This window comes from Amblyomma maculatum, chromosome 2, assembly GCF_055883805.1.
Source record: "Amblyomma maculatum isolate TAMU_Amacu chromosome 2, ASM5588380v1, whole genome shotgun sequence".
In the NCBI taxonomy this organism is placed as follows: Eukaryota; Metazoa; Arthropoda; class Arachnida; order Ixodida; family Ixodidae; genus Amblyomma; species Amblyomma maculatum.
Genome location: NC_139345.1, coordinates 57,181,858 through 57,201,554, shown reverse-complemented (window position 1 = coordinate 57,201,554; position 19,697 = coordinate 57,181,858). Strand labels below are relative to the sequence as shown.

General features: G+C 47.8%; 1 protein-coding gene across 1 annotated transcript in view; it reads left to right on the top strand.

The window, feature by feature from the left end:
• The first annotated feature begins 13,739 nt into the window (after positions 1–13,739).
• LOC146198707 (venom factor-like) overlaps positions 13,740–19,697 on the top strand; it is a 110,473-nt gene continuing 104,515 nt past the window's right edge. Inside the window, exon 1 of the mRNA XM_084594203.1 lies at positions 13,740–13,886. Coding sequence (XP_084450329.1) covers positions 13,816–13,886 — 71 coding nt within the window. The 5' untranslated portion in view covers positions 13,740–13,815. The remainder of the gene's footprint in view (positions 13,887–19,697) is intronic.

The following is a 19,697-nucleotide window of genomic DNA, read 5'->3' as shown; positions in this document are numbered from 1 at the left end:
GCCATCCACACCATCGACAAGCACATATAGGACCGTGCTTTTTTAACATAACAGATGGAGAATTGAAGAGGCCGCGCTGATTAATTTCCTGAGAAGACCGCGCTGCCGTGGCCGTGGTGACGAATAACGGCGCAAAGGAGGCAGACATGGTGAGAAACTGCGGTCAGAAACAGGAGAGTGGCTGCGTGATCTAGGGCCTCTCGATGAGCACGCCCCACTTCGCCGCTCAGGGCGCGCGCCTCGCGGCACTCTAGCGTTTACTCTAGCGTGGTCAAACGGTCTTGGGATAACCATACTAAAATGGAGGGAGGGGGGCGGCATTGCCAAGAGGAGCCATCGATCGAACAGGTCAGTAGGCGGCTGCGGCAGTGGAGAGCGATATGCTCCGCAATATTATAGCGGTTAATTGCGCATGGGGCTGCGCGACGAAGACACTGCTCCCTAGAATATTCCGCGGAGGCAAGTAACTTTGGGCAGTTGACCGCAACTGCAGGCTTTCCGACTGGACGCCGGAAAGAGTGGGCAGGTGGTTGCGGACGGTCCTCAGAACGCGCATCATAGTGCTGCGAGCATTGAATGGTCGTGAGGCGTATCGAGATCGATGATATGGTTATCGAACCTTGGCGTTAGGCTGTCGGTGTCAATGTGTGCCGCAATGACGGAATACTACCCGGGCATCGAGGGGAACACGAGCCCCTCGAGAAACAGCAGCGTGAGCAAGCTAAGATGGTGGACACCTTGCAGAGGGTTCGGTGCTTTAATTTCTTGCGAACTATTAAGGCGAAGGTCTTTAATGGCTCAGATTGTCGGCGTCCGTCCGGTCACATTATAGCTATCAATGAAATGACGTCATGATGACGTCATCAAAAAATAAAAATCCTTTCTCCACCGTGAATCTAGCCTCCATTCCTCGGATCCCCAGCCCCAACTACGCCACATCCGGGACCGTGAAAAAAATATCATACTTATGCTTGTCTACCACGAGGACGATAGTAGTGATGGCAATGACGTTGCAATTAGTGATAATGACAATGATGAAAGTAGCGATGATAATGACGGTGCATTTACTTGAAAATGATAATGAGAACAAACGCGATACACGCTGTGCAGAAGCAACGCTCAAGCTTCCGCATTTCTGCAGTGCAGACTCAACAGTAGTCTCGGAATTTCTACTGGATCGTCGATGACATTTCCATGAAGCTATCTTCAATGCCAGCCACAGTTAACACATTGGCGAACCGCCGAAATTTTGGCGTTATGCGACAGTATTTAATGTATCGAATGTGTCGACGTGACGAATGACATCAGAGATGGCGTCCAGATCATCTTTTACAATCAGGAAATTATAAACGTATTCCGCGATGCTTTTCAGCAGATGTCGCGTTTCTTGTTTTACACTGCAGAGCTTCAAAACCTCCACATGTAAGTTGTGCAAGTTTCACCCGGTAGCTGAGCTCTGTGTGCAAGCACGTGTACTACATTCGCCAACTTGGCGAATGTAAACATTTCGTCATCAAGCTGCGTCAGTGCTGAGCACTGACGCAGCTTGATGACGAAATGTTTCCAGGTAGTTAGGGAGTCATCATGGCTTTCGAACCAGTCTAGAGCGGTATGTGTCAAGAAGAGAACCACGTTGGAAAACTGAGCGACGGCGTATATGTACCAGCGTTTGTAGCGTCCCACCCGTTTGTATTGCGTCAACAACTCGTCGTCGTCCTTGCCTGCAGCTCTTGCGAAAGTCCGAGGCTCCCAATGGTGTTGGGAGCCTGGTGTCCAGGTGGTCGAGGAGCGGACGTGCCTTTCATGGGCTCCGCCAATTTCGGTTATTTTGGGCAATTCATCGGCTCGGCGTTTTTGAATTTTGTGTCGAATCGACGGAACGCATCAAGAGGACCACAGGAATACCAGTTTTTCCGAGGTGGGACTTTGTTTCCGATTTTTTCGGACTTTGTTCGGTGGACTACGTGCTGAAGCTAGGCCTAACGTGGCCTAGCGTCTCGCGGCGCCCTGGGATCGCGGCGGCCCCGTCGGGGACCCACCCCTAGCCTCGTGAAGCTGACTAAAGCTTAAAAAAAATGGAAATTGTCGAAGGAACGCCGGTAGATCCGGAGGAATTTCAAGTGCCTGGCCAATGGTATACCACCAAGAAGAAGAAATATGTGCCGCTAGAGAAGACCGTGCAACAAGTTGAGAAGCAGCGAGCTGCTGAGAAGAATGCTTGAAGAAAAATGGCTGCGAAATCGGTGGAAAAGCAGCATGCTCGCCTACCCGATGGCGCCGAGAAAATCATTTTGAGGCCACGTGGCGGCCTCGTGCGTCTGCTCAAGTTTGGCAACGCAATCTTGGCTGACGCAATAATCGTGGCAGCTGGTATCCACCCAGGCGAGGCCGGGGAGGACGTCATCTCGACGAATATTAAGCAGCACTCGATCCTCGTGGCAACTACAAGCGCCGAAAGGAAGAGACGCTACGCGAGCCTAACCCACCTCGTGTTCGAGGGGGAGAAGATTGAATTGACTGCCTACGTGGCGACGCCGGAAGATTGCGGCAAGGGCGTGGTACACGACGTGCCACTTACTTATACTGACGAGATCATCATGGAGAGGCTGAGAATCCACGGCAACCCGCCAGTTTTGGGTGTGCGGAGACTCGGCAAAAATTCCAGAACTGTACTAATTCTCTTTGAAGAGAGAGAAGTACCACGATGGGTTCGCCTGACTCCGATGGCGCAGCGGTGTCAACTTTACCGCAAAAAATATGAGGTTTGCAATGCCTGCGGAAGACTCGGTCACAGGGAGGACGTCTGTCCGGACCCGAGCAACCTCAAGTGCAGAAGCTGCGGAATGGAGAGGCCACCGCAAGGTCACCAATGCGAGACAAAATGCCAGCTATGCGGCAAGGGCCACCTGCTTGGTGACCGAAAATGTAAGGAAATGTTCAGGACTCCGTACGAGGTGAAGAAGAAGCAATGGGAGCGAAAAGTCAAGGATAAGCCAGCGCACGACGACAACAGAGGGCGACCGAAAGTCAAGCAAGAAGGAGGAGGAGACTTCCGTGTTAGAGAAGACTCCTTCCCAAGTTTGGAATCCACCGCTAACGAGACGCCACCGCAGCAGCGAGGGCGTTCCAGTTCTCGGTCCATGGGACGCTCCAGGTCTGGGTCCAGGAGACGGTCGAGTTCGAGGGACGCGGCCAACCCATGGACCAAGCGGAACGCCAGCGGAGACTCAGAAAAATGTAAGCTTCAACAGCGGGGCCTCCCAGGCTAAACCTAGGAAAGATAAGAAAGGCGAGGAAGTCGAAATTCTTAAAAAAGAAATTGAGGAGCTTAAGGGGGTGATTAAAAAGCTAACGCAAAATCAAAATTCGAAACAGCATGCGGAAAAGCAAGGGCCTCCCACTTCCGCGAAGCAGCTGCCACCTGCTCAGCCAGTCGCCCCGCCACAAGCGGCGCCACCGGCGAAAGGGGATGAGCAAATGGCGACTGAGGCGTCTCGCCCGCCCCCGGTGAAGCGCAAAATTAATGAAACCCACCCACCCCTCATGTAATGTCCCCTGTGGACCCTTGAGGAAACAATAAATAAATAAATAAATAAACCGACCCGTTTCAAGCCCTCGAAAATAGGCTTGACGAAAAATTGAATTCATTCATGAGCCAAATGACCCAATTCATAAACCAAATTCAGAGCCAGGTACAGGCACTTGCAGGGGAAGTGCAAAGAGTTCGAACTGAACTCGTAGCCGTCAACACGTGGCAGCAGAATGTCGAGCAAACGCTAACCCAGCTGCAAAATGGCCAGGCGCGTAAATGAAAACCAAATTTGGCAGTGGAACTGTCGCGGCTTCCAGCGCAAGAGAGCGCTACTGCAGCAATACCTTCCACTCATAACTGAGACCCCCCTCGCAATCGCCCTTCAGGAAACAGGGAAGGGAGCCAAACTAATGGGATACCAGGTGTTCAACAGCGATAGAGGCGTGAAATCGACGGTGCCGACCTTTGTCAAGCGCAATGTAGCGGTGATAGAACACGATTTGAATTCGAGAGATATCGAGAACGTATTTCTCGAGAAATTAACGGGACGAAAGAAGGATCCCAGTCTATTCCTTCTTAACCTTTATAGCTCACCCAAGCAAAAGAAAATTAGATTTAGGGCCCTTATGCGCAAAGCCATCAAGGCGGCCGGGAATAATCCCTTGCTGATTGTTGGTGACTTTAACGCCAGACATCAAGAATGGGGCTATGCTTTACAGGACACCAAAGGTAGGCAGCTATGGGAGGACACGCACGAGCTAGGTCTCACCCTCCATACGGATCCCGATCATCCAACGAGGACGGGTAACAGCGTATGTGCGGACACATCCCCAGACCTGACATTTTCAAAAAACTTACAGGGTTTAGACTGGCAAAATTCTGAGCAAAATTTTGGCAGTGACCATTTCATTATCGTTTCGGTCCTCAAAGAGGGCGTCAAGACGCACAGGGCGTGCCAACCGGCCGTTACAGAATGGGATCAATTTAGAGAAATCAGGGCAACCGCGCAATTAGAACGAATTGAGAACATTGAGGAATGGACGGAGGCACTCAAACGCCACGTTGGTGAGGCGACAAAGACGCTGGTAGGAGAGGACGCTCCTGGTATAGCAGATAGCCGACTGCTCCACATGTGGGACGCTAAACAAAGCATGGAACGCAGGCTGAAGAAACAAAAGTGGAACAAGAATCTTAGAAGACGAATCGCGAGGCATAACAAGGAAATTGAAAGCTACGCGATCAAATTGTGCGAACAAAACTGGCTCAGCAGATGCGACGAAATGGAGGGAGGCATGAATCTCTCCAAAACGTGGGGCATGCTCCGGCATCTGCTGGACCCAACAAATTCAAAAACTCAATCGGGAATAAGATTGGCAAAAGTCAGGCACGCCTTTGAAGGTGACGATGCGGCGTTTATGAATAAGTTAGTAAAAACGTATGTTGAAGACAACCAGCGTTCCCCACTCCCGAGCTACGGTGGCACGCCCAATGAGGCGCTTGACGCCCCCATCACGGAGGCAGAGGTAAGGGCGGAAATTGTAAGACTAAAAACTAAATCAGCCCCGCGCCCCGGGCCCCGATGGGATCACCAATAAAATGCTAAGGAATCTAGACGATGACTCTATTAGTCTACTAACGGAATTCATTGGAAAAGTTTGGGAAACGAGCCAGTTGCCAGATCAGTGGAAAACGGCAAACATAATACTAATACCCAAACCGGGAAAACCCCCGCAATTGGAAAATTTGAGACCGATTTCCCTAACCTCATGCGTAGGGAAGTTGCTGGAGCACGTAATACAGACGAGATTAACGTGCTTCATGGAGCAAAACAACCTGTGGCCGCATGAAATGGTCGGTTTCCGACCACACTTGTGCACGTAGGACGTAATGCTCCGACTAAAGCATGATATCATAGACTCGCGATCGAGAGACGCCAAAGTGATCCTGGGCCTAGACCTCACCAAGGCCTTCGACAATGTCAGGCACGAGGCTATTCTCGAAGGGCTCGAAGTGCTCGGAGTAGGGGAGAGAACGTACAACTACATAAAAGACTTCTTATCGGGCAGAAAAGCCTGCATGATATTTCAAAATTTAGAATCTCCTACGACAGAGTTAGGAAGCAAAGGCACACCGCAGGGCTCAGTGCTATCGCCTTTTCTATTCAACGTGGCAATGAGAGGCCTCCCGGGTAAACTTAACCAAATCAAGGGGCTAAATTTTAGCATGTATGCGGACGATATTAACCTCTGGATTAACCATGGGAGCGATGCGAGTACGGAGGAACGCCTGCAAGCAGCGACCGACATCATTGTCGATTACGCGGCTAAAAGGGGACTTTCGTGCTCCCCGCATAAATCTGAGTTGTTCGTTTATAACCCAAAGTACCTCCGCTGCAAGAATAGAGGGGAGTTTCATATTCAGGTGGAGGGCAAACCGGTGCCAAAAGTAGATCAGATCAGGATTTTGGGGATGGTCATTCAATCCCACGGTCACAACGGAGAGGTCCTGAAAAAATTAGAAAGTTACGCGATGCAAACCCTCGGGCTCTTGAGGAGGGTCGCCACTAAAGGAAGAGGCCTCAAGGAGAGAAATTTGCTAAAACTAATCCAGGCATATGTAATAAGCAGAATCAGTTACGCCACGCCCTACCTGGACATCAAGGCCGGCGAAAAAGAGAAGTTAGACTGCCTGATTCGAAGATGCGTTAAGAAGGCGCTAGGACTGCCCATGGGTACCTCGAGCGAACGACTGCTCGAACTCGGGGTGCATAACACGGGGGAAGAATTGGCGGAGGCAGTGCGAGTCTCCCAATTAGAGAGACTAAGCATGACCGAGACGGGCAGGGTAATCCTTGCAAAAGTAGGCCTCAACCCAGACAGGGGAGTTAAAAAAAAAGTCACAATTAATAGTGAAATCAGGAATGCCTTGGTAGTCCCCCCCTTCCCTAGGAATATGCATCCAGAATTTAATGTCGAAAGAAGGGCCAAACGAGCTGAAGCTCTAGAGCGACGGTTCAAGAACATGGGAACAAAGGAAGTAGTCTATGTTGATGCGGCAAGTGGCAGAACAGGTGCGGCGGTAGCTTCGGTAGTCGATGGCCGAGGGGCACCGGTATCCGCGGCAGCCATCAGAGGCCGCAACATAGAGACTGCGGAGGAAGTTGCGATAGCGCTAGCTTGCGTAGGAACAGAAGCCAAGTTCATAATTAGCGACAGCAAAACTGCCATTCAAAATTTTGGGAAGGGGAGGATATCGCCGGAGGCGGCCAAAATCCTCACCCAAAGAATAATAAATAGGAAAATTCAGTTAATTTGGACACCCGCTCACGCTGCCGTCCCTGGTAACGAGGCGGCTCACGAGCTAGCCCGAGCTCTCTACTTCCGGGTAGCCGTCGAGCCCCCCGAACACTGGGCATACGACGAGCGTCTGCAAAATTATGGGGAAATCGTCGACCATTATAAATTGGGACGTAGACTGGTACCCCCGCCAGATGTTAGACTAAATAATAGAGAAGCTGTCGCGTGGAGGCGGCTACAAACTAATACGTTCATGAACCCGGTCTGGGCGTTTCACGCGCTACCAGACTTTAGGGACAATGATCTCTGCAAACACTGTGGGGCGAGAGGGACCCTCGACCACATAATTTGGGAGTGCCCACAATCTCCAGGGATAGGGCAAAACATTACAAGTAGAGAAGCCTGGGATACCCTGCTGCGAAGCGCGGACCCTGCGATCCAGCACCGCACCGTCCATCTGGCGGAAGAGGCCGCAAGAAGCCAAGGGCTACCTGCCAGCCTCTAATCCGCGGGCGCACGACTCCCCGTTTCCGATGGAAATAAAAGTTGTACAACCAACCAACCAACCGATGGTGTTGCAAAGACTGTGCCCGCAGGCCGGCCTACAGCCTGCGTCAACGCATGCTACTGGTGGATCGTCGGCATGGTACATATGGTGCTGATCAACAGTTTTAAACCGGGGGGCAAAAATTTCCCATACCTCCCAGCAGCCACGAATTACAGCGCTAGCGCCAATTTCTCTTTCAGTTACGCCCTACAGTTTGGAGGCTCAACTATTGACCAAACCATTACTAGCGCGTTCGTTTTATGGATCGTTTGCACTCTATGGTTCGCACAGGTGGGCTTCTCCAAACACGCTCTGAAAAAAAAAAAAGGGAGGGGGGGGGGGGGGGAGGGGAGAGGTTGATGTATGCTCCCAGGATCGGACGCCTTATTGTGGTGGTGGTGGCACAAATTTTAGTTTGGAGTCTAAAATGTAAAGTATTAGGTCTGCGCCTACTCTTTATCCCGGCTGATGCCGGCAGGCAGTGCCTGACGGCGACCGTTTCCGCCCAATCAACTAGCCTTTTTTGCCTAACCGGATTCGAGCTGGAGACCGCGATATCTCCCTTCCTCATGGTCCGTTAGGCCTCATTGGGCCGTAGGTTGAAATTCGCTACAGGTAAATATGACGTGCTCGAATGTAGCCCTCGGAACCCTGCTGAGGGAGCATTCAGGTTGATATTGAGTTTGGTGGAATAGGGCCAGTAGTGCTGGGGAGAGGAAAATGCGAGCCTGGAGTTGTCTCCATGTGACTTGCTGTAATTTACAAGCAGATCAATTAAGGGGAAATGAGGGTGCTCATTACAATACATGAAGGAAAGAAGCCAACAGTCGGCGAGGCCAAGGAAAGCGTTGGGGACGGTACTTTGTCTTTTTTTTGTTTAATGTTTACTTGGATAACCACAGAAATTAGTAATGTAATTTGTTTAGGGGAAAGATAATTAAACACGAAGTAGAAGAAAAAACAACGTGCCGATGGTGGGAACCGAACCCACCACCTCCGAATATCGCGTCCGGTGTTCTTCCAACTGAGCTACATAGGCCGCTGTCCCCCCTGCTACTTGCTACACAATCTCCCCAGTGCTATTCACAGCTTGCTTAGAGGAAGTATTCAGAGACTTGGAATGGGAGCAGTTAGGGATAAGGGTAGATGGAGAATATCTCAGTAATCTACGATTTGCTGATGAACTCGGGGGATGAACTACACATAATGATTGGTGACCTAGCTAGGAAAAGTAGAAAGGTAGGCTTGAAAATCAATATGCAGAAGACTAAGATAATGTTCAACAGCCTCGGAAAGGAACAGCAGTTTACATTAGGTAGCGAAGTACTGGAAGTAGTAGGCGAATATGTCTACTTAGGACAGGTAGTAACCGCAGATCTGGACCATGAAAAGGAAATAACAAGAAGAATAAGATTGGGATGGAGCGCATTTGGCAAGCACTCGCAGATTATGTCTAGCAGCTTACCGGTATCGCTAAAGAGGAAAGTATATAACAGTTGCATCTTACCTGTACTCACCTATGGGGCTGAAACGTGGAGGCTAACCAAGAGGGTTCTACTTAAGTTGAGGACAACTCAGAGGGCTATGGAACGGAAAAATGGTAGGGGTAACATTAAGAGATAGGAAGCGTGCAGGGTGGGTCAGAGAAATAACTCAAGTTACTGACATTCCAGTGGAAATTAAGAAGAAGAAATGGGCATGGGCAGGACATGTAGTGCGAAGAGAGGATAACCGATGGTCGCTTAGGGTAACAAACTGGATTCCGAGGGAAGGAAAGCGTAGCAGGGGGCGGCAGACAGTTAGATGGGCGGATGAGGTTAAGAAATTCTCAGGGGCCAAGTGGATGCAGCTTGCACAGAACCGGGTTAAGTGGAGAAATATGGAAGAGGCCTTCGCCCTGCAGTGGGTATAGTCAGGCTGGTGATGATGATGATGATGATGATGAAAGCAGCTGGGACCGAACACGTTCAAAAGGCGTTGTTTGAGCGTGCCCAGGCAGCGGCCGACACCACTGGAGTCCCGTACTAGGGACCCCACCTAGTGCTTGTGAGAACTGGATACCTCCCTGTGAATGCTCTTTTGAGCCAATAAATACCCTTCACCACCGCCTAAAGGATGGAAAAACCTGCAACGCATCTAAGCTGGTGTTGGTTCCAGAAGAGTTACAGATCAAGACAAGCCCGCAGCCGCCACGCTTCTTGCCTACTGCGGAGGATCCAGACCTGGGTGATGAAGCTAGCTCCCAACCATTTCTGAAAGCCCCTACGAAGCCTGCGAGGTCACCACATAGTACACTTCCCCGCCATGGTGGTGCAGTGGTTAAGGTGTCAGACTACTGTGCCGGAGTTCCCGGGTGCGCTCCCGACCGCCGGCGGCTGCGTTTCGATGGGGGCGAAATGAAGAGGCGTCCGTGTGCTGTGCGATGTAAACGTTGTTGTTGTTGTTGTGGCTGTAGGAAGAAGGAAAAGAAAATGCACGGGCCTGCTACTGGCTCTGTAGCTGAGCCAACTCCGCTGCCTCGTGCGGACAGAAGAGAAAATAGAGAAGAAAGGAAAAGAAGAGGGTGAGAAAGACGCGCGCCGCAACAACAGCCGTCGTCCACCACCGAAGCAGTGGCGGGTGCAATGTCGGCCTACAACAGTTAAAAATTCGGTGGCAGGTCAGCCCCCGCCGCAAGCGGCGGTGACTTACCTGCCCCAACCCTAACGATCCCCAGGTGGTCGAAATTACTCCTTAGCCCTCCACTACGCCTCCTCCTTTACTCTGTTCACTTTCACTCCCACTTTACTCCTTTCCATTACGGCCCGGTTCGTGTCCAGAGAAACGTGCGTGACAGATATTGCGACTTTCCTTTCCTGTGACTCAATTATTATTATTATTATCCCCATGCAAACGACAGAGCTGGGAGGAGGAGGAGAAAACATTTATTTACAATGAAAATATTTGGAAAAGGGAGATGTGGATGGTTGTGGACCTGGGTAGCAGACCCTATTTTCCGGGACGCGATTGGCCGCCGCCGCTGCCCGAGCTCTCTGGACCAAGGCACGCTTGGCCTCGAGGTCCGAGCTGGGTAGGGCCACCTCCCAGTTCTCCCTAGTTGGCTGTTTTATAGCTTTTATATTTGTATTTTTCTGGCAGGCCCTATATTGAGGTCAAGAGAACCGTCTACAAAGGACCGACCGATTCCCTCACGTTTTCAGAACCTGTGACGTTTTGTGCGAAGGGGATGATGAGGCTTTTCAGTGTTTAGCTTTTTTACGATGAATGCTGGGAACATCTGTAACTCACTTAATGACCATGTGGCGTGGGTTACTAAGCTCGCTACTGAAAATAAACGCTCTATTTGTTGTGTTTGCCGTTACTTGAGCTTGGGGCTCTCCGCCCGGTGTGTGTGTCCTTTCTTCCGCGCCATTTGAATATGCGTCTGACGATACAACACTAAGCAAAGGTTATTTTTTGGCATACATTTATCCAATCGCGTAATATTGAGGAGATAAACAGATATAAGCATGACTTTTTTTCTGACGGCGGATTTAAAAGAATGTGTGCTGTGCGGCGCCAACGGACAGCGGCATGCGGTTTTGCTTGTGTCGTGTGCGGAAAGGTCTTCGACACAGCTTCCGATTTCAACCATTGCCTGGTATTCGCGAGGCCAAAACTAAAGCGTCCTCAACTGTGCTTTTTTTGCATACGTAATCTTAACATTGAGAACTCCTGATACAAACTTTGTTGATATCTGCGAGCATCGAAAAATCTTCGGAGTTTTAAGCTCAGGCGGAACTGATGTGACGCTGATGTGGGGCAATGTTCAGGCGTCGACTCAGATGGAGTTACCACACCTTTCATTTCACTCCAAACTCGTCCCTATTGAGCATAACTTAAAGCAACTTCGGCCAATAACGCCCCTGCGCCACTGAGATCAAATCATAGTCACGCAACTAGCAGGAAATGTGCGAGCATTCCTGGGAGCTAAAATGAGCCAAAGAGAGCAGGATTATTATTTCAACTTGGTTCTTTTACACGCTAGACAACATCAGAAAAAGAATACAAGTCATGGCCAAACAATGGGCTTAGCTGATAGCGATTAGAGAGATAGGTATAGTATATATAAATCAGATAGTTTGGAACAAAGTAAGACCTCGATAACTCGATCTGTGTTAACGTGTAATGTTTTCGTTCCCGCATTTTCTTGCATAAGTCGTATCACGCAAATCAAAGTGACAGCTGTGACAGGCCCTCTTAAATCAAAGACCCCGAATGCTGTGCAGAAACGGCCGAGATGTTAGCGCTATCGGGAACACCTGTTTTTATTGGTATCGCAGCGTCGCGCCAATTTCGATGTCGCCGAAAAGTGCGCCAGATACCGATGAAAGCAGCAAGAGCGCCTGCATGAGGTTATGCCTTGTGCCTATAGCTTTATTAACAAAGTGCCGTAATGGGCTGTCTAATTCAGCCATTACCTCCCGACGTTTTGTAGGCGAAGTCGTGGCGGGAAGGAGTTCATTTTGAGGTTTAATTTATTTTTATATTTACAACGAATGAAATGAGGGCTACAAACCTTAGGGACAGCACTCAGGGACAGCTGTAATTTGCCATGCTTGCTGGGTAACAGTATGACGAAATGATCCCAGATAAACGGCATTTATAACAAGGTCGTTAACAGTATACCGTTAGTCGGCGGTACTGTTCTATGACACACAGGACGCGCTTTTAAAAAGAAAACAAACGGCATCCGCAGTAGTTAACTCAGTACTAATGTCGGTAATAAATTCGCTCAACAATGAACCACTTTCCCTTGTTATGCGTGTTGGATCAGTTATTATATCTGAAGGTCGTATGCAGGTATATGAGCGCAGATTAAATTTAAAAATTCTATGTTTCTCCACAAAGGCTCGTCAATTGGTACGAGTTGAAAGAGGTGGGCATAGTGAATGAGTGGTGCAATAATAGTAGTGATAGGGATAGCGACGCCAGGTGGTAGTGGCGTTATCACCGTGGGTCTTTCAATCCTCCAGAACAGCGTGTTAAAAACGACACCAGTAGAGAATCTTTAATGAGCGCCGCAGTAAGGTGCAGAATGGGCCATGAATGCTTTTGCATTCACAGCACATAAGCAGTCTCATGTGACCGCGGTAACTTTTCAGTTCGTTCCTCAGTTTCGGGCCATAGTCGTCGTTGTCGGAGTCCGCAGGCAGGTGGCTAAGTTAAGGCCACACGTAGAGAGAACAGTGTAGAGGAGTCCCGGACTACAGATCACGGACAACGTGTCCCGTCCAACATCTCTTTCCCTGGACCCCAAACGCATTTCTTGGCTAATGAGTGGCGTGGACCGATCCTGTAATCAGAGCTTGTCCGCAAAAACAGACATTTAAGAAAAACGTGTCGCCGCGAAGAACCGAACCTCCCTCTGAACAGATCATCTTCCTTGACCATAGCATCCTCTATGCCTTGGCCCGCCTCGAGTGAAACTGCAACACGCGCACGCACTGTGCAGTAAATGTCTTCATCAAGTTACAACATCAAAACGCTGTGCAGTGAACATCATCGTCTTCATAAAGTTCCATCTACGCCGCTCCTTCGTTTAACCTACGTAACTAAAGCATACACAAACGCCATCTAGCCGAGTGCGGCCAAGGGATGCTAGCGTAGTGTCGGGCGAATCCACTATGCGGTGTGACAGACCTCGCAATGCATCATCATCATCATCATCATCATCATCATCATCATCATCATCATCTGACTTGGGAACCCCTGGAACATTTGTTCATTGGGAGAGAAAATTCCCCTCGCCATTTTAGAGGAGAGGGAAGGGACAGAGAGAAGAGGGTGGCAGCGAGAGTGGCTTGGGAAGTTACGGCGATCACTGTGTCTAAATACTTAAATGCATTTAACTCCGACTGTTTGGCCATGTCTGGGTTCACTCTGGCTGTCTGACTTAGAAAAAAGATGGAGTGTATTTGTGAAAATTATTTGCGGTCCCAGCACAGCTAACCATCAACCATTCGCCTTACGTATTCGTAACCGCTTTCTTACTTTTTGTACTCTGTGTTCGGAAAGTCGTCTAAAAGAGTTGAGATGTAAGGTTGCACGTTGAGAACAATACGATTACGTTCTTATTTTTTTCTTCACTTTGTCTGTTTTGGTAATTTTGCGGAGTCTCATGCACTTTATATACCAAGTTTGCGACACTGTTAAGTCGAAGGGGGTGACGAACGCCATTTTCTAGCTGACACGTATAAATCAGTGTAACCTAAGCCTGGCGCACTCGCGCCTATCTCGCGGTGATACCGTGGGCCAACAGAACTGCTCCTCTCTTGCCTTTGCTTGATGCAAGCGAGTTTCAGAGTGCAAAAATGAGTCGCAGCCAAGTTCCTGGTCTGTCGAGCTCTCTACATTACGACCAGAGTAGTGTCGGCCTCACTCTGCTGTCGACCGCCAACATGAACGCGGCTCTCATCCTATGGGCCGTCTGCGCACTCATCACGTCAGCAAACTGGGTCCACGCAAATGAGTAAGATATACCGCCACATATTAAGAGTGTCTGCATTAACGTAGTCTTCCCAACGTTGGCTCTGCAGCCAGTTCCAAGTAATAGCACCGCATTTTCCTCCAAATCCCTGGTGTTTTGGGAGAGCAGTGGCTCTACTGTTCTCTCTCGCAAAACCTTGAAGGATTGCTAGGCAATGATGTATGTATCGCCACTGCAACGCTGATATTTTAAACAATATTTCCGCTTTATCTAGACCTTATGACTGCTGCTTATTTTACTGAGGTTTCTTTCGAAAAGTCCTTATAAAACGCGCTTTAAAGACCTCTCTTCTCAGTTTTTAACCATTTGTCTTCCCCATACTAAGGCAGCCCATAGTTTTCTTGCTGTAGTTAACTCGCGTCTAAGGGAGCCAACGAGTGAACAATAAACCTAAAGCCTAAGAGGAAGCCCTGCTCCATGTTGAAATTAGGCATATTGAATAGGCCTTGAGCTGCTACAAGTATAGCTAGCCGGGAAATATACTATTAAGGCAAGTAATTACTACGTGACTGCATGACCGATTTCAGTCTCTAGTATAATTTTTGAAGCAATGCTGAATGACACGAACTTATTTTTTTAATGCAATTTTCGTTTTCTCAACTATTATACCGCAAGACGAAAACTTAGAACTGCCGTTATTGTGAATTGCATTTTGCTTTCGGAAAGGCCGCCTTTAAACCTACCACTTTCGTTTTAAATTCAGTTCAGTTTTATTTCAAACTTGGTGCTAAACAATTAGCAACCCGTTTCTGGTCCTCGGCGTGGTTAGAAGGACGCCAGTTTTTCTACCGCGACAGATGCTCTTACGTATAGTTTGTAGGCGTTCTGTGTTTGTGTGGCAGCTGAGAGAGAGGCCAGGGCCGGCTTGCACGATAAAGTCCGAGCTAAGTCCAGACTTAAATGGTGTCTTTAGAAAGATCAAGCTTATTTAAGACGGCTCGTGTTCCGAACGTCGAACGCTTCGGGTTCATGTTCACCAGAGTGGCTTCTCAGAACGGCCTCAGCAACCACTTGGGCATATTTCCTCGTAACACAATCTTAAGCCACAAAAAGCAATGGCACGGATTTTACACAACGCAAAATTGACGGAATGTGTACATCTTACAGCAGGGACAGTGCCAGCGCATCCCTGTATTTCCATAATTTCTCTACTTAGACACCTGGCGTCCTTGTGTCTTAACCAAGACAGCACTAGAGTCGTAATCATACAAGCGACTTATTCAAGTCAGGACTGAAGCCCAGTCTTGACTCCAGTCTTAAGCGTCCATGCTAGTAGCCTATTCTTTAGACTCCGGTTAAGTCTGGACTTAGCTAAGACAGTCTTAAGATTGTTTTGTGCAAGCGGGCCCAGGTATTTTCACAAGAGCTGATGCATTTAAATGAGGCACAATAAAAAACCTCACAAATGTGGAGTATATAAAGCATAGAAGCCAACATAACACTAACCGCTATAATAACGATGATGAGTCCTGTAGTGTCTGTTACCCATATGTAGCCCAATATTAATATTATAATGGAAACTATGCATATTAAGCATGACAGTTTTAACAAACGACAGTGGCTTGGACATGTTGGTTATCCATTTGTGACGGAACAGTGCAGTACAACGGGACAAGAAGGAGACAAGCGCTTGCCACCACTTCGGTTTAATTCGGTTTAATTTGTGACGAAACAACGCAGAACAACGGGACAAAAAAGAGACAAGCGCTTGTACCTTCTTGTCCCGTGGTTCTGCGTTGTTTCATCACAGATTAAACCGAATTAAACCGAAGCGATGACCTTGTGGTAGAGCATCCGCTTCGAATTTGGAGTGTACCAGATTCTATCTCTGTGCTACCGGGTATACTCACTGGTTTTCAATGGCTACAATGTTTCCCCCGGCCTGATGTTCGGATCTGTGGTGAAATGCTTGGGGAAATGGACTTAGACCAGAAAGTTAAATTAAACACGACAATGTCATTGGCGTTTCGCCCAATCTAATCAGTTCAACCCCCATCTGCACCAACATCAGCACTACAATTGCGTCAGAAGTGCTTTTGTGTTATCTGTGAGTAGCAAACGGTCGATTCGTTGTATCGTCCTTCAACAGCCAGCGGCAGCAACCAGCATGGCATATGTTCTTCCAACATTCCTCACCTTTTACCTTCGCGCTACCGACGACAGCAATATACGAATGAACCAAGTGAATAGTAAGGCTCAAGAACTTTCTTTTGGTCGTATATAACTGCAGGTGGCACAGAATACAGGGCTCGTTCTGCACTACGTAGGTGAAGCATATGATACATTTGGCTCATTCCCCGATAACTGCACGCAAGTTGCTGCTACAACGGCCACAAGCACAGCCCAGACCACGCAGAGCACGGTGCTGCACTAGCAAAATTGGATGCGTAATTCGCTCCGCGAATGAACATAACATTTGCGATCTACAAATTCCGTGAAGGTCAGCAAAATGTTGGTGAGTCACTGGACGCATTGGGCGCCTCCGGCAACTATCCCGACAATGCAACTTTGAAAACGTCGACTTTGAAGTAAAATATCAAATTATCCTGGCCACAACATCTTCTCGCCTCCGAAAATATGCAATGCCCTTATTCCCTTACTTTGCCAGACTTACTCAAGCAAGAAATAATTCTCGAGGACGTCGAATGTGATGTGTTAGATATTGAAAATAACGTCGACAGCGAGGCAACGGTGCTCGCAGTGCGCAAGGAATTACAGCACCATGGTCAGCATCGATGAAGTGAACGACCAATGCCATGACAGACCTGCGAATCACAAGGATCCCGTGTCTCATCTGCTGATTGTCGTAACTGCGGCAGCAATGGGCCTTACCAATACGGACGGTGAAGTTTTGCAGCGTGGGGAAAGATGTGCAAGGCATGTAACGAGGTTGGTCATTTTTACCCGATTATGCCGTTCAAAGAGAATTATTCAAACAGTGGATTACAACAATCATCTTAGGAGGAACTCACAGTGTACAGTGAGACGAGTTCAAGGGCTAGAAAGCACGCAGTCACCTGTGGAACTAGCTCAAGCAGTGAAGAGTACATTTTTATTACCCTGACTTCCCTTCAAGCAAGTTCATGTCCAAAAGCTGTCGTCATTGTCAGAGAAAATTGTTGTCAGAGGAAATAATTTTGAAACGCCTGACCTCTTTCACTGAACGCTACAACTTGATAACATCTGCTCAGTTTGGCTTCCGCAGGAACAAGTCAACGGAACTCGCACTGCTGGCCCAAAAGGAGTTCATTCTCGAAAACTTTGCATGTAAAAATATGGTAATTGGGCTGTTTCTGGATTTTTCCAAAGCCTTTGATCGCATTAATCATGAAATTCTCGTTCAGAAACTCGAACACTATGGCATAAGAGGCATTTCGCATCAATTAATTACGTCTTACAATACCGTACTCAATTTGTCGTCATTGAAGGAAAACACTCCACAATAAAGTCAATTAAAACAGGTGACCCGCAAGGAAGCATCCTGGGACCATTTCTTTTCATACTGTATATTAACGAGATAGTTCGCGTTGATGCAACGGCACATTACATAATCTATGCTGACGACACAAGTTTATTCTCTTCAGGCAAATCGTGTGTTGATCTAGGTATCCGAGCGTATAGAACGTTGTCCGAGATTAATGCCTGGGTTCAAATTAACTGCCTAAAGCTAAACATTAATAAAACGAAGGCTATTTTATTTCACCCCCGACACACACTTGTCGAGCGACCTTCCATTTTCTTAAATAACACTGAAATTGAAGTGGTAAAGTGCTTTAAATCACTGGGCGTGTATTTCTCAGAAAACATGACATGGGATGACCATGTAAACTATATTGTTGGCAAGCTATCTAGGACAGCTGGCACTATGCGCCGTTACTTCTACAATTTTCCTATACCTGTTAACATGCTCATATATAATTCTTTATTTTCCTCTTTATTAAATTATGCGTTTTCTGTATGGGCAACAACAACAGTCGGAAATATTAGGAAACTCACTGTTTTGCAGAAAAGGGCTTTACGCCTCGCTGTAAAGTTCCATATCGCTTCCACACAGCAGGCTTATTTAAGAAGTACCACATTATACAAGTTACATCGATGAACGATCACAGACTATGCCGCTTATATAAACTCAGTTTAATAAAAAATAATGATGCCATCAATACCCTAGCTCGGCTAGAGAAAAACATCTCTGCTTATAATGTGCGCCATCCTGAGGTGTGGTATGTTCCAAATTGTAGAACCAATTATGGAAATGAAATGTTAAAATTTAAATTGCCTACACTTCTGAATCGCATGATAAAGGATGCTAACATTGACATATCAGATAGATCACCAAAATAGCTGCGTTTATTGTTTGTATAATGTTGTCATATGATTTTCTTCTTCTTCTTGCCTGTTTTATACTTACTTTTTTTAACGATGTTGTCATATCCGACTATGTTCTCTTGTCGCACGCTTCTGTCCTACCCCGTGTGCTAGGGGGTCACGGCTTTTCAAGCTGTTCACACAGCTTTTTCCTGTCCTCCTCGCAGCATCTTTTTTGTTATGGAACAAAATTTCAAATTTTAAATTTCCAAAGTACCCGTGGCTTTCGTAATCGACGCAGGTGCTAGTGTCGATTCTTGGTGAAGATGACTTCAAGATTTTTCGCCTAAATGTGAGTCTCCAGAAAACATACATCAAAGTGTTTTGATAGAAAGTAACGTCCCCACTTGAACATCTAGGCCAAAAAAGTCTATGTCTGAAAGAAATACAATGGTTAGGGTATTGAGAGGACATCTTTCTCATTATGCGAAACTGTGCACCACTATTAAGCTTCACAGCAGCATCCAGAGTGGGGTTTGTCCACGTCACGTACTAAATTGATGAGCATCCAGCTGGCAGCTCAGAACATTCTCCAGTTGTTCACTGGAGTGGGAAAACTCAAAGATCAACAGATCCACCGCTTTGTAGGCAACACTGTCCCACCTGCTGTGCACACCTCGCAGACGTATCCAGTTTGCCTTATATGACGCCACAGAAAAAACTGAGCTTTCGGACTCCCGAGGCGGCGCTGCATCCGCAGCGCAATTTCTGGCTTCTTGTATTGCTGCATTCCGACACTACACGACAGTGGGCGACCCAGAACGCCAAAAGCCGGCTGAAAGTCGCCCCAATAACTCCACCAGACCGTTTTGACATGGGCCTGGAATCGTCGGCCATTCATCGGTTCTCGGAAGGTTTCGAAGGCATCTCGAGCCCGCATTGCTTTGCGTGTTGTCAGCTGTTTCATAGCAATAAAGGAAGTCGTAAACAGTGTGAAGAAGGCTGCCACTGCCTGAGGTTCAGGTGAACTATGTTTGTCAAGCTTGTTTGCCCAATAAACTGCTATTTCTCGCGCCCGTCTCGTCAAGACATCGATGTGAAACTGGGGAAGGGGAGCGGTATTAGATATTTCGAATCTAAGCACCCCCCTCCCCCCCCCCCCCCCTCGGTTTCGGCACTACAATAGTGAAAAATAGGGATGCTTAGAATTGAGTAGATACGGTAAATCCCCGTTTGCCACTAAGCCGTGCAAGATGCCGGTCAACTTGGGTTTGTCCTGTACCTGCCGGAACAGACAATAGAAACAGGCGTTCGTGGCTCCATGGCATATAGTTGGCATAATGTGCCTTGCTGGCGATCGTAGAGACATTGATTTGAATCCCAACTGCAATCTGTGGAAACTTTTCTTTGTTTAAAACCAAATCGTTGTACAAAGTGAAATCGTACGAAACATGCGCTGACCTTTAATTCCCTTCAGAAGTCCTGTTT